This window comes from Trichoderma aggressivum, assembly GCF_033847375.1.
Source record: "Trichoderma aggressivum f. europaeum strain CBS 100526 chromosome Unknown scaffold_020, whole genome shotgun sequence".
Lineage (NCBI taxonomy): Eukaryota > Fungi > Ascomycota > Sordariomycetes > Hypocreales > Hypocreaceae > Trichoderma > Trichoderma aggressivum.
Window position 1 is genome coordinate 172,768 of NW_026946386.1, and position 16,542 is coordinate 189,309.

The 16,542-nt window shown below is 46.1% G+C and overlaps 5 protein-coding genes across 5 annotated transcripts; 2 read left to right on the forward strand and 3 right to left on the reverse strand.

Moving 5' to 3' along the window:
• Positions 1-148: 148 nt before the first annotated feature.
• Triagg1_5596 (uncharacterized protein) lies at positions 149-1,321 on the reverse strand (the record flags this gene model as incomplete). The annotated part of the gene is made up of 1 exon (XM_062900127.1): positions 149-1,321. One exon carries the CDS (start codon positions 1,319-1,321, stop codon positions 149-151), a length of 1,173 nt encoding a protein of 390 aa, XP_062755396.1.
• A 1,058-nt stretch (positions 1,322-2,379) lies between these two features.
• Triagg1_5597 (uncharacterized protein) lies at positions 2,380-3,569 on the reverse strand (the record flags this gene model as incomplete). Its single annotated transcript, XM_062900128.1, has 4 exons — positions 2,380-3,042; positions 3,115-3,141; positions 3,206-3,358; positions 3,438-3,569. 4 exons carry the CDS (start codon positions 3,567-3,569, stop codon positions 2,380-2,382), a joined length of 975 nt encoding a protein of 324 aa, XP_062755397.1.
• A 481-nt stretch (positions 3,570-4,050) lies between these two features.
• Triagg1_5598 (uncharacterized protein) lies at positions 4,051-5,528 on the forward strand (the record flags this gene model as incomplete). The annotated part of the gene is made up of 2 exons (XM_062900131.1): positions 4,051-4,161; positions 4,218-5,528. 2 exons carry the CDS (start codon positions 4,051-4,053, stop codon positions 5,526-5,528), a joined length of 1,422 nt encoding a protein of 473 aa, XP_062755398.1.
• Positions 5,529-8,636: 3,108 nt separating this feature from the next.
• Triagg1_5599 (uncharacterized protein) lies at positions 8,637-13,108 on the forward strand (the record flags this gene model as incomplete). Its single annotated transcript, XM_062900132.1, has 5 exons — positions 8,637-9,315; positions 9,377-9,498; positions 9,557-10,023; positions 10,661-12,194; positions 12,269-13,108. The coding sequence occupies 5 exons, from the start codon at positions 8,637-8,639 to the stop codon at positions 13,106-13,108; spliced, it is 3,642 nt and encodes a 1,213-aa protein (XP_062755399.1).
• A 1,782-nt stretch (positions 13,109-14,890) lies between these two features.
• On the reverse strand, positions 14,891-15,883 carry Triagg1_5600 (uncharacterized protein; the record flags this gene model as incomplete). The annotated part of the gene is made up of 1 exon (XM_062900133.1): positions 14,891-15,883. The coding sequence occupies one exon, from the start codon at positions 15,881-15,883 to the stop codon at positions 14,891-14,893; it is 993 nt and encodes a 330-aa protein (XP_062755400.1).
• Between the last annotated feature and the right edge of the window lie 659 nt (positions 15,884-16,542).

A 16,542-nucleotide genomic window follows, 5' to 3' on the forward strand; every position in this document is an offset into this window, starting at 1 on the left:
AGCCATTTATCGTAAACATTCTAGAAGCTATCTATGATTCTATTGCCGGTAAAGTTTTGCTCTATGTCTATTCTACTGCGCGATACGCTCTGTAAATTGCAACCCTCTCTACCGTAGTAACGCCAAAAATTGTCAATGCACACATTGCTCACGCCCATCCAATTCTAAAGAGTTTGTAACCGATTTCGTCGGCTCGTCCAATGCTATCCTTCTTGTTTATCCATCGGTGATCCAGAACTTTCAGCCATCGGCTGTCATTTTTGTCAGATGCGCCTGGCTCAGTGAATATGGCTTCTATCGAATCACAAACACCTGCAAACTTGCCATTAGGTCTGATAGAAACCATCAACCAAAAGACACCATCCGGCGTAAGTATAGAAGCAGCGCAATTACGAAGCCATCGAGCATGCTCCACAGCATAGACAACATCTGCTGCCACAAGAATGTCTGCAGATACGTCCGATGGAGGTGCACACCAATCAAGATGAGCCACCTGCACCATTGCTGTAGAGCCGCTTTCTTTGTAATGGGACGCTGCATTCTTTTCCAGGTTCTTTAACACGGTGGGGTGATAGTCGGTTGCAACAATAGACGGCAGTGAATCTGTTATCGATGGTAACAGACTTGCAAGCACCAGGCTGACAAGGCCAGTTCCGGCACCAAGCTCAACAATTCGAGTAGAGGAATCAACTGCTCTCGTGGTCGCCAGAAAATCCATGGGCGCAGTGCAAAACATCTGAGAGAATGCGATGGAGGCTCCCCAAGTTTGCAAGCCGACATCGGTGTGGTCTTCGCCGGTTTGCATGGGAGTATCGTAAAGATCAACCACAAAGGTTTTGGCGCCGTCGCCAGTCGAGAACTGAAACCGGCGCGTCATGCCGGGATCTTCATCGGGCGTGTTGGAGTCATCCTCGGCGGAAGTAAAATGCGACAACAGCGAACATGCAGCATCCACAAACTCATCGCGCGTGTCATCGTTCAGAGGGAACTCCCAGGCTTGTCCAATGAATCCGGTGAGCCAGCGCACGGCGAAGTCGCGTTCTATAGGGTCCAGGTAGAGAGGGATCGCCTTGCCCGCCTTGGATGCCTCATCAGCTTCAGTTTCAGACGCATAACCTGAATCTAGCTCGGACGCATCCTGATGGTGACTGGCCGATCCCAGCTCAAGCACTCGCGGGATTGGATACAAAGTAAACTCGTGAAGCCGACGCAGAGCTTGCCGTGCCTCAGCCTCTGTGAGACTAGTCGATTTCCTGAGGGGTGGCAGACTTAGAGACAGCGGAACCGGAACCAGGCGAGTCTCCACAACAGGCATCCCCATTGTAAAGGAGCTGCTTCAGCGAAGGCCAGTCTGCTATTGCTGGCAAAAGAAGTGTTTACGGAGGGTTTTCTTCCCCTTTTCTTTCCTCTTCACCGTTTCTATGGTGGAGAGGCCCTTCGCCCCTCTGACATCCGTCCAACTAGCCCACGTGGGGCCTGTTTGCTGGCTCGTGAAAAATTTTTGATACTCTCGTGGAGATAAGTTTTCAGGGTCTCACGAGCCTCTTTTGGTAAGACCCTGTGGAGACAGGGGGTTATCTATGAGTTATGTAAGCTAAATCGCTGGCGTTGAGTGGCACCGTGAGAGTTTCAACCAGCAGCCATCAGCTTGATGAATTTTTATAGTCCATCTTCTGGCTGAATGGTTTGAAAGGAGTTTTGTATTGAGGAGATTACTGTTCATGAACAATGTATTTTATTAGGAAAGACGTCATTTTGGTTGCTTTGAAAGTTTACTTGTTATGTGCGACTTGAATGAAGGCCTTTATCTGAGTTGCAGTTCCAAGGCACAAATTATAGGGTAGGCTATGTAGATGTCACCGCCACTAGGATGAGTGGCCGCTGTGGGAGCATGCAAATGAGAACAAGTAGGTATAGTCAACTTCTTATTTTCTCATGTACGAACAGCGGTAGGCTGGCATATACCGCGTAATTAGCTGCCATGTATCTAAGCTTTGGATGCGCTCAAATATGGAAATAGCTTAAAGCTATCGAAGAGTCATTGCTGTCCAGCCAAAGGCTCATTTTGACTTTGTAACTTCATGTAGGCTTTCGTCATTGCACTGGAATATTCCATATTAGTGAAACATATTATGGCAATTGTACTTTACAGTAACAACAGGTGAAACTTTTTTCCAGCCTTCGATGGGTTGTGGCTCATCGCCTGCGCTCAAGTCAAATAATGCACCGAAATGGTTAACTCAAGAGCTAAAATGAAGCTGTGTATTACATTCATTCCAACAGGTAATATCGAGCCTTAGGACTTTAAAAAAAGACGTCCATAGACTTCTCTAGTTAAACCATGTACTCCGCAGCTCTGCTTGGATACCACGCTGGGTTCTATGCAGATCCCCGAACAACCTTGCGGACGGAGACGAGATTGTCAATTGGCGCATCATCTTTGATAAGCTGCCACAGGCTTTCCAGCTTTTCAACCGTTGCTGCCTCAAGAGGGCCTTTATTAAGCTCGCCCAGAGCCTCCTCCAATTGCTGAGCATTCACGGAGCCCAGAATCATCTGATCTCCAAGCTCTGGCTTGAGCGCTGAATGATATCTCACCCAACGATAAGCTAAACCCGATCGACTGATACCAGTTTCCGCAGATAGCTTCCCGAATTCTTCCAACATCTTCAAATAAGATGGTTTATAGTAAAGGTCACGAAAGATCTTGCCAGTGATGCTATTGGGATCCCAGTTCCCCTTTCCGGCTTCAATGTACTCTGGAGTCTTTGATAACAAGCCTCCCGCCATTGGTGAGTAAGCTTGGATTGAGATGCCAAGTTTGCGGAGAGTTGGGAACAGTCTTGTTTCGTTCTGACGAACAGCCAGCGAATAGCTAGACTGATATACTGTAGGAAGAACATAATCCTTGGATTTGGCGTAGTTGTAGAACTCAATCACCTGCTCTGGAGTGAAATTGGACACTCCAAACGTTTCAAAAGCCCCTTGCTTGTACAGCGTTTGGATGGCTTCCATTTGTACACCCACGGGCGTGTCTTCATCCTTTGCGTTTGGAAAGCAAGAGTTAGTGAAGGCATGCATAACGAGGTAACAGTAAGGAAGTCAGGTACTCACTGGGGCATGTATAAAGAAAACTCGGACCTAGTTTGCACAGTCAGAATCTTACTGACAGCATGGTATGAAATTGCATATAAGGCCGGTTTACCTTGTTAGTTTGGAGTGCTTCTAAGCTCTCTTTGGCGAATTCCAAAATCTTTTGCCCTGCACCAGGTGCTATTCCCGTGGCTGCCTTTGTGTCGATGGCGAATTCGCCAGCCAACTTCTTGAGACCGATAGTGGTCTCCGATGCGCCGAGGCCCTGTGTTGTCCAATTAGTCAGCCATTGTTCCGTTTTTTCATGAATATGAAGAAGAGGAAGATGAAAACTATTCGCATACATAGCTTCTAGCAGTGTCAATGATCTTGATTCCATGGCTGCGCATAACCTGCAACAGACCCTCAACCTCTGTAATGTTGTCGGGCGTCCAGGTATGAGCACCGATGGCGAGCGACACATATTGAGAAGACATGATGTAATATGGAGAAGACGTTATGGTAAGCAATTGATTGGCAAACGTGCAAAATGAATCCCTTTTTCTTTTATTTGTCTCTCTTGACGGCTAACCAAAATCATCACCGCGAAACAGGGACAAGAAATTTCCTTTTATATATTGTCTCTCTGTTTTGTAGATCATTAATTGTTTCGTTATTGAACCTTATTTCCGCTCGTCGCCTCAAAATATTTAGTAATAAAGAGACACACACGAAAAACACAACTGCAAACGGACATCGGTCTTAGATAAAAAACAATTTGTCTGACTTGAGATTTTCTCCGGCGTTAGCGTGAGATGACTGGCGTCACAGAAGCCTTGGAAATATTTGTCAGCTCAGTTGCCCCGCTACAACACAGTGAGAAGCTCTGGTCATTACAAACGAAGGATAATATAATACATAGACAAACCATTTACCTTGAAGCCGAGCTGTATTTACGAGCTATTCGACAATACTAAGATGGGGAGCGATAAACCAATCACGGATGTCCAGGCCGAAACTGCGCCGCGGCGCCGACCCGGACGTCCGCGAATGATCGAGACGGGTCAGGAGGCGGCCAACGATCAAGCGGTAAGTCAACTGCATCGTTTCTTGCCCTCGGATAAAAATCTAACTTATTTAATAAGAGAAGAACACGAATGAGACTGGCGCAGAGATCGTATCGCAGCCGGAAACAAAGCGCTCTCGTATCTGCAAAAGCTCGAGCTGAAGTGCTTGAGGTGGCTTTGGATGGCTCAATTGACGAGTTTATCAAGTTTTATGAGCATGTCTCACAGAGGGGAAAAGAGCTACCTGCTGGTGTCATGACTCAACTCAACCAGACAGCGATGAATATCGTATCTATAGCGAGGAAGGCTCGCTTGGAGAAGTCTATGTTGACCGGCGACCAGAACCAATCTCCTGAAGAAGACCCAAATGCCTCTGGGGATGAATTTGATGCTGCTCATGAACCTGCCGGCAATCTCATTGGCGATATCACAGTTGATGAGAATCAAACGACAAAAACCCATCATTATCATCCTCATCAGAGGCAGTCTGGACCATTTACCAGTAGCAAGCCGGCTCCAGTCTCGCAGCGGCTGCTATTGGCCTGTCTGACAAGAGCGATAGCACTTCTGCAGCTGGGCAACTTCTCCGTCGTTGCAATTAATCCAACAATGCTTCTACCGCTACAACTGGAGCGAGCAGAAAAACTTCTTGAAAGAACTGCTCGTCGCCTTTCTGGAAACCCCAGTGGATTTTTTTCAGACTGTCAATATGGCGATGGCCGAAACGCGAGTTTACCTAAGATGATGCGTCTTATCGAAGGAGACCTTGCCACCCTGACGCCACGGTCATCGCCGCCAAATTTGCAAAATTTACACTTTGGACGGACAAGAACAATGCTTAACACTGCCATTTCCGACCTCCAAGGAGAGTGGTTGGAGGCGCCAGATGTTGAGGAATATCTTGAGCAGCGAGGAATATTTGTTCGCATGGGCTCGCCTAGTGATATCATAAGTCTATCAACTCCGATGATTGACTATCAACCATTACCAGAAGCAGCCAGATTGGGTACGCTCAGACCTCATGGTGCCAACAATTCTCGTTTGAATACGTTGGAGGATATATCAGATTCTCGAAGAGAGGCAAGGACGAAACGTGCCGCTCTTCCAGAACATGATTTCACAATATTTGGTAAATCTATGCGAGAAGACCAAACCGTGCCAACGGGACGAAATAATTTCACATTGTCAGAATGGTATCCTGAGATGCGCGCTCAAACGAACAATGCAGCAACAAATCAACAAGCACAAGAGAGCCTGCAAATAACGATTAACATCGATAAGCTAATCCAAGGACTTGCAGATAAGGCGGTTTGCCTTGGGCCATGTCCTGGAATCAAGAGGGTACATGTTGATGAAGCAATCAGAGGATCAGTAAGTGATTATCAGTAGTGATTGGCATTGCGGCGCTCTCGATATATTTCTACAAAAATGAGATTCAAAGTTTTTACACACGGTACAAGATGTAAGTAATAGTTGACCCAATACGAAGACCGGATTTCTCTACTGCTATAGACCTTTTTGTTATACCTTGGTTGATACCGTTTCCTAGGACTTTAAGTCTGCTAGTATCAAGCTACTGCTTAGTAGTTACTTGAGTCAATCTTAGCGTATCTGCATTTCATTATACCTTTTTGCATCGCTTGGCCTTGCGGAACTTTTCTCTTTTAGAGTAGCTTATTTAGATAACATGCAAAGATTATTATCTTATACCTTGCTAACTCCTTCGAATAAAATGTGTTATGATTGATCTTGTTGAGATGGCTTTGAGGAAGAATATTAAGCAATTTGTCAATTCAATCATGATTTACATTCAGGTCTCAGTTTACATTTTACGTGAAACTCTGGCTTTCAAATCTTCATAGGTATATTACACAACCGCCACCTGTAAGTATACATATGACCCCAATGTTTGATATTCACTCACTATGTCTCTTATTCTCAAGACTAGCAATCTAATGGCGCAATCTTGCGTGTGCTTCCTGTCCCAAGAGGAAGAATGGTTGTACCCAGCTCGTAAAGCTGAGGAACATAATTCCCAGAAATTATAGCATTTACTTCTTGATAATCCCCAGTTAACTGTGCATAAGCTCGATTCACCCTAGGGAGCGCGTTGAAAAGACTTGTAGGCAAAAAACTCGTGGGAAGAGCACCATCAGCTGGGGCCAGAGTATGTATAACCGCCTTGGTAAAAGCCAGCTGGTTAACCCCAGCAACTGAACAACCGCTTGCAGATGTTATGGCACTAAAAGCTCCACGGCCAGCCCACGCAGTCGGAGATATGTCTTGTGATGTAGCAACGAAGCCGCCAACAAAACATGCGTCGACGATCTGGAAGGTATCGATACCCGTTGGGGCAACTGTATTGGCATCTATGCTGCTCCAGCTGACTGCCATTTGATCATAAGTATATTAGCACATGTTCCTAGATCACAAAGCTTATATGGACTAAGAGTTACTTGGATTCGCCAGGCGATCGACGCACTCAGTTCCTCGGCCTATTGTCCACAGGCCGCCTTCGTCACCATGGCCGCCGTATATAATGATTACAAGTGCCCTGGGACCGCTTAGCCCAGAGTAAAGCGACGCAATTTCCGATTCCAAAAATGAATAAGCATCTAAACTCGAAGATTGGGGAATCGCCAGGTCGCTGACATTAAAATCGTATTGCTGGAAAATGAACTGCATTGCCGCCAGCTCTGCCGCCACTTGTGGCACTTCAGCTGAGGTACCGCGGTATTCGAAGTGGACAGTAGCAACTCTAACAGTATCGTAAGCAGGAAATGCGTCGACGGAAGCGTCTGGCAATGGCTTCCCTATACTCAGTGGTTCTGTCGCCTCTCTGACGACAAACTGTACTGCGCCACACGATGCACGGCGAACATGATTGAAGAGAAGACGTAAAGGAGCAAATTTAAGGCTACGTATGGTGAATAGTGTAACCAAGGAGGTCTCAAATAAGGGAGAAAGTTGTTGGCCAGGACTTTGGCAGGCACATCATCGAGCTGTATATTATATAGTCTGAGGGTCCCTTTGCGGCACACTTTCTATTTCAAGGCCACATCACTTAGCTTCGGACTTATGCGCAGTCTAGTATGACGGAAATGGCCAATCAAGTTAGATGCTGTAGTCATGCGAAGATATTCGGATCCCGGTAACTGCTGAGGAATCTGGATTCTCACCGAAAGAGCCCCATAGTCATTTTCAAAAGAACCCTGCGGTAAAGGGTATATACGCCCTGCTGAGAGATAGTCGAGGGCGTCAATTATCATATCGGGATTTTGAGTCTATGTTCGGGTTGGGCGTAAGAAGGAAATAGGATGGATATAGATCTTAGCTACCCACATCGTAAAATTACTTCGTACCTTTGCAAAGGCAGTGCCCAGGTTAGATTGCCCGACATCGATGGCATGAGACACTTGAGCAATAGTAGGCCTAGTACCACGGAAGATCTTTCCTAGGCACTTTTGTATAGTAGCTTCTGGAATATGGGGCTATTGCCATGAAAAAGGAAAGAGAAAAATAGATAGCTAAGATATTTGCTCTCTCCGGAATGGTGCTTATAACATGAGATACTTGAATAGCCCAACCCAGAAAGTAATATGGAATATATTTACCACTTTTGTAAGATCTCTAAAATTATGGAGACCTTCTTTTGAAGAAAAAAGGAGAGGATAGAGAACTCGGGTTCACGTACCCGCCAGAATAAGATCAATAGTAGTAATATCTATGTCTAACCAATTTTCCGGGACTAGATATGCCCATGCGGATGACGTGAGACTTCGGCAGTTGAGCTGGTATTATGGTGTATGCTACGGAGCTCATAGAAACATTGGTAGAGTCTAATGTTTTCTTTTGAGTGGGAGTTATACCATATGCCATGCTGGCTAGTGTAAGTGGAAGATGAGATTTTGGAAACAATCTAGTTGAGCTCGAAAGTATAAAGGTCGAGGTGAGGTGGACCCAACAGAAGACCAATATCTCAAGATTATCCGGTTTATCTTCTCTATCACCTGGAATTGGTGGCTTCTCTGCAATGACTAAGTTAGCCTGGACTGCTGCGGTCATTATAAATCTGGCGCTTGCTGCCTCTGGATTCGAGTTCTTTTCTCAACTTGAACGATGTCCGAATTCTTGTACCACCCTGTGACCCATGCCAAACAACTGGACTTATATACATCATCTTGGGAAATTTGACAGCTGCAACGAGACAGTGTTATTTGATTTGTGACTTCATAATGACGTTACTTACCCCAAGACTCACACCACCTTTCGGGCATACACAGTTGAAGATAATTTAAAACTCAATGACATGAATCCCTCTGTCAAAGGGGCAGCCTCTACTCCAATTGCTATCTCTATCCGGGGAGCATGGTCCGAAAACAATGTGAAGTACAACCAAGATCAGTTTGAAGGGTTATTAGAGCTATACAGCAATACGTGATAGGTCTTGATGCAGATGCACCTGCAATCATTTTTGGTAAGATCGGTCATCTCATCATGGGCTTCTTTGCGGAAGGGAGCATTGAAAGCAGCCGAAGTATTGCTACAATAATGAACGAACTCACATCACAGGTCAAAGCTAACGGCCTTGGTGAAGTAACTCTGGTTCAAAGATGTGGCAAAGGCATAAACGGCAACTATACACTGGGCTTAGTCGTTAATGCAGACGGGGATCTAGCCTCTGTTCAACACACTCTACAGACTTGGAATAATGCCACATGTGTGCAGGGCCTAGCGAGCACGAAACAAAGCAGCGTCACCATATTTTCAAAACCAACGATCAAGTCCAGTGTTTCAACTCGCGGCATTAAGCCTAGAGATGGGACATGCTCGACAATTCAAGTTGTGTCTGGGGACAGCTGCGGCTCCTTGACTGCTGAGTGTGGCATTTCGGCGCAACAATTCGCTCAGTTCAACCCCAGTTCAACCCTATGCTCAACTCTAGCAGTGGGCCAATATGTCTGCTACACTTCAGGCTCTTTAACTGACCGCAGTCCCAAACCAAATCCCGATGGATCGTGTGCTAAATACAACGTACAGCCTGGTGATTACTGCTCCTTAATTGCAGCTGAAAATTCCATCGCCACCGATGACATTGAAAACTTCAACAAGAACACATGGGGCTGGCAAGGATGTGGTAACGTCCAACTGGGTCAAATTATATGCCTAAGTATAGGTGTGTTGTATTTTGTTTCCCACCACTTCAAATGGTAATCCAACCGAAATTTCTCTACAAGGTTCCCCTCCATTCCCTGCTGCAGTCTCGAATGGAAACTGCGGACCTCAGGTGCCTAGAACTCAGTCTCCTGCCGACTTCTCTACAATAACGGCTTTGAACTCTTGTCCGTTGAACGCATGCGTATGTTCAATCCAGTGCCAAGTATATATAACAACAGCTATTGACATCACTTGACCAGTGTGATATCTTCGGACAGTCCGGCATCACTCCAGACTTTTGTACCGCTTCTCAGTCTGCAACAGGCGCTCTGGGAACCTCCGCTCCAGGCACAGCTGGATGCATCTCTAATTGTGGCATTGAGATTGTTAATAATATCAATGGGCCATCGGAATTCATCAAGGTGGGCTACTGGGAGTCATTTGGCCTCGATCGACCTTGTCTCCAGATGCCCGTTTCTGCGATTCCCAGTGGATACACTCATATTCATTACGCTTTTGCTACTCTGACCTCGGACTTTCAAGTTGAAGTGTCGGAACAACAAGATGCCTTTAACCAGTTTGCTTCTGCTAATTCCTTCAAACGTATATTGTCCTTTGGTTACTGGTTGTTCTCCACGGATGTTGACTCGTTCCCCATCTTCCGCGAGAGTGTTACCGATGCAAACCGCCTGACATTTGTCCCCAGTGTTGTGGATATAGTTAATAAGTATAACCTAGATGCGTGGACTTTGATTGGGAATATCCTTGGCAGCTCCAGCTTCTGACTGGTATGTATCGAGATCACAGTCACCAAAGGACTTCACATTAACCAATTTAGGTACCTGAGAGGCTTTTCGATCAAGGACATGGCCCCAGTGCTCGATTATATCGTCTATGAAACCTACGATCTCCATGGGCAATGGGACTACTAGAATGCCTTTAGTAATCCTGGCTGTCCCAGTGGTAACTGCCTCCGTTCGCAGCAAGTGTTTCGCTCGGCAGCATCATAAACAGCGACTTACATCTATAGTGTCAATTCTACGGAGACGGGTTTTGCCCTGGTTGCCTGGCTATGATCACCAAAGCCGGTGTTCCCACCAACAAAATCGCAGTTGGCGTAACAAGTTACAGAAGATCATTTGACATGTTAAATCCTCCGTGCACAGGCGTTAACTGCTTGTTTGGCGGACCCGATTCCACTGCAATGCTGGGCGCTTGCACCCAGACAGCCGGCTATCTGGCAGACACTGAGATTTACCAACTGATTGCTCAAGGTGGCGTTCAGCTCAGAGACGACTAAAGTGACTCTGACCTTGTTACCTTCGGGGATACCTGGGTCTTATATATGACGCCTGCGACGAAAGCAAACCGGATAGCACCAAGGATGACCAGTTTATCGAATCAATATTGTCCGTTTTCAAACATCAGTTTGTAGACAATATTGACGATGAAAGCAAAAATGCTGAGTACTTCCTGAAGGACAACGAGTTGCTGACAAATCGTCTCATCGACGCTCAAAATGTCAATGGCTTCATTCATTCCAACTTTGCGGAAGCGGACCGAAAGCAAGAGCCTCTTGGGGAAGCCGGCCGACCAATTATGCTGGATACTTCTTCTCCGGGACCATTGAATGCCCTTCACTTTGCAACAGATCCTGTTTGGGCCCGCCCAATGGCTGAAAACGAGGTGGAAGTGGAAATCAGAGCTGTGGTCTTAACTTCCGTGGTGTCCTCATTGCCATGGGAGAGTATGTGGCAGCATGTCTTGGAAACGAAGCAGCGGGCTATGTCTCTCACATTGGATCTTAAAGTTACCAACGTCCAAGTCGGCGACAGAGTGGTGTACATGAGCGGACTTGTTGACGGTGGTTGTCTCAAGACGTTTGGGAGGCAAAGTGCAGATGCCGTGGTAAAGCTCCCAGATTCTGTGAGCTTCGAAGATGCTGCTAGTCTCCCATGCGTTTATTCCACGGCAATCCACGGGCTCTATCACATTGCACATTTATCCGAGGGAGAGACAGTCCTCATCCATGCTGCAGCTGGCGGCGTTGGTCAGGCTGCTATCCAATTAGCCAACCTGGTTGGCGCGGAGGTCTTTGCCACAGTATCTACACCGGAAAAGCGAGATCTTCTTATCAACGAGTACGGAGTGAAGAAGGACCACATCTTCTCCAGTCGAGACTTGTCCTTTGTGAAAGGCATCATGCGCATGACGAACAATCGTGGCATAGATGTGGTCCTCAACTCGCTGTCGGGCGATGCTCTACGTGCTTCTTGGGATGTGCTGGCCCCGTTTGGCCGATTCATTGAAATTGGCAAAAAGGATGCCCAGTCAAATGGAAGAATCGACCTTAGCCCTCTGTTGCGCCAAACAGTAATGGCAAGCGTTGATTTGACAATCATTATGAATTATAAGCCGGAAAAGCTTGGGCAACTAATCACTGAAACTGTTCGACTGTTTGCTGAAGGCAAAGTACGATTGGCCAAACCTACTAGGGTTATGGATTACACCCAGATCGAGGAAGCTTTCCGATCCCTGCAATCTGGCAAGAGTATGGGCAAAACTGTGTTCAAACCAAATCCGACTGATATTGTTCCAATTATTCCTGAAAAGTCATCTCCGTTACAATTTGACCAGAACGCTTCTTACGTGTTAGCTGGCGGCCTTGGAGGTCTCGGAAGAAGTATAGCACGCTGGATGGTGTCACGGGGAGCAAAGCATCTCATTTTCATCTCTCGATCGGGGGCAGCAGGCGAATCTGCTCAAGGAATCGTGCAAGAGTTGGAAGCGACTGGCTGCAACATTCATATCTTCGCTTGCGATGTTAGCGACGAAGTTTTGCTATCCTACATCATAGACCAGTGCAAAGCAAATTTGCCTGAAAGGGCTGCGTTCAAGGTTCCATGGTTCTTAAGGTGAGAAAAACATACACTCGTTCTCAATCCAAAACACATATTAACGCGATAATGCAGGACTCAATGTTCGAAAATATGACATACGAAAACTTTCAGGACGCATTGAGACCCAAGTTCCGAGGCTCCTGGAATCTTCACAAGCTGCTCCCCGCAAGCATGGATTTCTTCCTTCTTCTCTCATCGATGATGGGAATTCTAGGCAACCGAAGCCAAGCAAATTACGCAGCGGGCAACACCTATCAAGATGCGCTAGCTATACACAGGCACTCATTGGGGCTTCCTGCTACCAGTATTGACTTGGGAAGTATTCTCTCAGTAGGCTACGTGGCTGAGAATAAGTCTCGCCTCAAAACGGTCCCCTCCATTTCTTCCGTGCTTGAATCCATTCGTGAGGATGAGATTCACTTGATACTTAAATACCATCTCGATCAGCGACATCCTGGATCAAGCCAGACAGTTTCTGGACTGACAAATGCTGCATTGTACAAGCAGCGTCGCATGCCGGTGCCCACTTACCTCAAGCTGCCTCTATTCCGACATCTCCAGAGTGAAACAAGCGCAGCGAATGATGCTGTTGACGACGACCCTATCTTACTGGTACCAATCCAACTAGCCACAGCAACAGCAGCTGATGAAGCCGTCGTAATTGTCTCAAACGGGATTCGACTGAAGCTTTCAAAGCTTTTATCAATGACCGCCGATGATATCGATCTAGGCAAATCAATTAGCTCCAATGGAATTGACTCTTTGGTCGCTACAGAATTCAGAACATGGCTCGCGAGGACGTTGGAGGCTGATTTGCCTGTGCTGGATATCATGGGAACTAGTAGTATTCTTACTTTAAGTGAGAAAGTTGTCAGCCTCAGCAAGTTGGTTCAGGTTGCAACTAGCAGCTAGTTTAGTTAGTCCTCGGCTGTTAAAGCTAAGATAGGTGTCAATCATTAGAATGCCTTGAGAATTTCCGTGTAACAAACCAATAGCAGAATGGTCAGCATGACACCATATATTTTGTGTTCCTTGCCAAAACAATTCTTCATAAGTACACAAGATGCTACATGATCTAATGTTAAACATCATTGAGGATTGGAATGCCTTGACAGCCATCGCTACCAACCTCGATGTGCGCAATGTTCTCAAATAAGATTATTGTACTGAATGTTGATCAACGCTTTTGAAGCCTTTCAGTCGTTTTGTCTTTATCAAGTACTCAATTTAAGCGCTAATTGACGCCGGGTTAGGGTTAGTCGTGCCTGTGGTGATCAATGTAGGATGCAAGCATTCACGACGCATCTCGTCGTCAACGCGACCTACACAGTTCCAGACCAAATGGAAGCGGGGATGGATACCTAGGGTCCCGTCAATCCAGGTACGTTGTTGACGAAACAAGCATCTTATGCATGGCCAATAATACATAAATACTACGCTATCTTCAAAGGAGACCCCCAGATACAGCCTTAACAAACGCGATCACATTGCGGCCTTCGTAACACTACGCCGAGCCACACACCTTCCATGGCAACACTCTTCCAACCACTCAAAATGCACCGCCGGTTAACACATTTTCTACCTGTCCATAGCACCGACGACAATAAACCGGGCTCTTACGATGATGCAGTCATCCATGCTCTCCAGCTCTCTTTTGCCTTACAGAATGAATGGATTTGTTGCTGGAAGCACTGGCAAACTCTTCCGAAAGCCTTCAATGTGTGACTATGTGGTCATATAAGACGCTTTCAACCATAACTTGACCGAGTTTGGCCGTACTCTCAAAGCATTCACTGGGGTCCCACCTGAGATCCATTCGAGACATACAAAACCCCGCCACCCACCAGGCCGATAGTACACTGTTGACTGACTATGACAGAATATCACAAGCAGAACTGTAACTTATTGTCCCTGTTGTGTACTCTACGGTAACGCATTATCGAGTGTTCAGACTGGCATTACGAGGGAACTTTTCAAGATCATCTTCTAAGATGGTTAAGCAATCATATTGTTTGGTACTGCCTAGTTTGAATTCTACTAGGAGCCTATGCCATGTGCATGGCACCGGTTGAATCCTCTTACATTTTAATACTGTTTATGTTTGCGAATACTATATCCTGATAACCATGTATATCACTATGAGGACCTCCATATCCGAATACAATCAATATGTATTCATCTAAGAGTAGGATAGTGACGAATATGATATCCATTTATACGTGTGAGAGAAATAACTATAGAACATCTTGGTTTTAACTCCTAAGAGACCTTAACAGGATGCAAGAGCATCATTATTCGACTTAGGCTCGAGTCTTAAGCATAATGTCTTAAGGGGAGAAATTTACTGTCATTCTTGGATGATTGTCACCAAGAAGCAAAAGTGATATGTCTCATTAATAATCAAGCACTGGCTTGCTGCATATACATCTATATACACAAATGATATATGTCTATAAATATACTCCACAACCCTGATTTATAGCCGTTAATTGACACCCCGACTATTAGTATGGGCGTTATATGCGGTATACAGGATTCGGACTCCAGTCCACAATGCATTAGGGACCAGCACTGTTTTCTTCAAGCTGACAGATTATTTACTTCATTATTTCACCATCAGATATTTGACATAGAATGGTATTAGTGGGAAGAAAAAAAAATCCCGTAAAAGCTTCATGATATTTAAGAGACAATTTATTCTTCTTCCGGCCAGACGTTATATCCAAAAGTGTCCTTCATATTTACAAACCTCGCATGTCTTCCCTTTGCAACCTGTTCAATGGCCGCAAAATCCGAGTCGCTTAGTTCTGGAATTACAAAATTGCTTTCGATACGGCTGGGAGTCGAGCTTTTCGGGAGCACAGCATAACCTCTCTTTAACCCCCAAGCCAGCAATATTTGCGCGAGGCTATAGCCACTTCTTTCGGCAACTGCTTTGAGAGTGGGATCATCGCGTACTCGCTCGCCAGTACTTGGAACCTGGTTCTGAGAACCAAGTGGTGAGTAGGCTTCCGGCAAGATATTGTTCTGAAAGCAGAATGCCACGAGATCCTCATTTGGTAGAAATGGATGAATCTCAATTTGGTTTACTGCTGGTTTGATGGTGGCAATCTGAAGAAGCTTCTTCAATCCTTGGATAGTCCAGTTGGAGACGCCAATTGCTTTCACAAGACCGCTCTCAGCCAGCTCCTCCATCGCTCGCCATGTCGGCTCAGGGTTCTCCGTCAATGCTTGGTTGATGACGTATTTCCCATCTGGTCCAAGTTTTACGCTCATGTCGTTGTTCCTTTCTGCCGCAATTGGCCAATGAACAAGGAACAGGTCAATGTAGTCAACCTTGAGGTTCTCGCACGAATTCTTGGCACTCCACTTTACATCCTCCGGCTCGTGTAAGTGGTTCCAAACTTTGGTGCAAATGAAGAGATCCTTACGGGTAACGTCGGATCGGCGGGCGAGGAAGTCTTGGATTGCTTCGCCAACCTCGTCCTCGTTGTGGTAAAACCAGGCGCAGTCGAGGTGTCGATATCCAACATCCAACGCCTTGGTAACGGCCGCATATGTCTCGCCCTTGGCACCTTCGTTGGCAAATGTGCCGAAGCCGACAGCCGGCATCTTGGCTCCGGTGTTCAGAATAAAGGTTTTGGAGGACATGTTGCTGGCAGTTCCGTCACTTGTACCCGTCGCCATTGTGAAGTGTTTCGAACCCTGGATTCGGGAGATATAACGATGATAGGTCCGCGGAAACGAAATATTAGAACCAATGTAACTTTTGCGCTTAGGCTCCGACACTTGGATTGAATGGCGTTGATATGGTCACGTATGCCCCATACAAATGAGATTTAATGCCTCTCATCCAAACCAGCTGTGAGCTCACTTGTTTCTTATAAAATTGAACTTGTGAGTAGGTTGCTCAAACTTCTGACAGCTGAGCCATTGCTACTGGCCAACTTCCTTGGTGCTACGCAACGGAGCGGCAGGTTGACCCGTAATAGTGGGAATGGTACTGCAGCTAGAAGGATTTTCATCCACTTCGAGTCTGAAAAAATGACGCACCGGGCGTGTAAAACCTGGCTTTTCTCCGAAGTTTAATAAAGATCTGCGATCATCTTGACCGACGTTTCGCCCCCCTAGGCGACATATTGATGGCCATGGACAATAGACTTCAGCGTGGCTGGCATGACATGCTGCCATGATTGTTTGGCGAATCTCATCCACTGAAACCGCCACAACAGACCCGCCGTCTCCATCTTTCTCGAAACTTGATGCGCCTCTGGCTTAGGTTATCGTCACATACGGCGCCGGCCAATCCGACTGGCCCATCTAACGGCCCCATATTTCGAAATCTC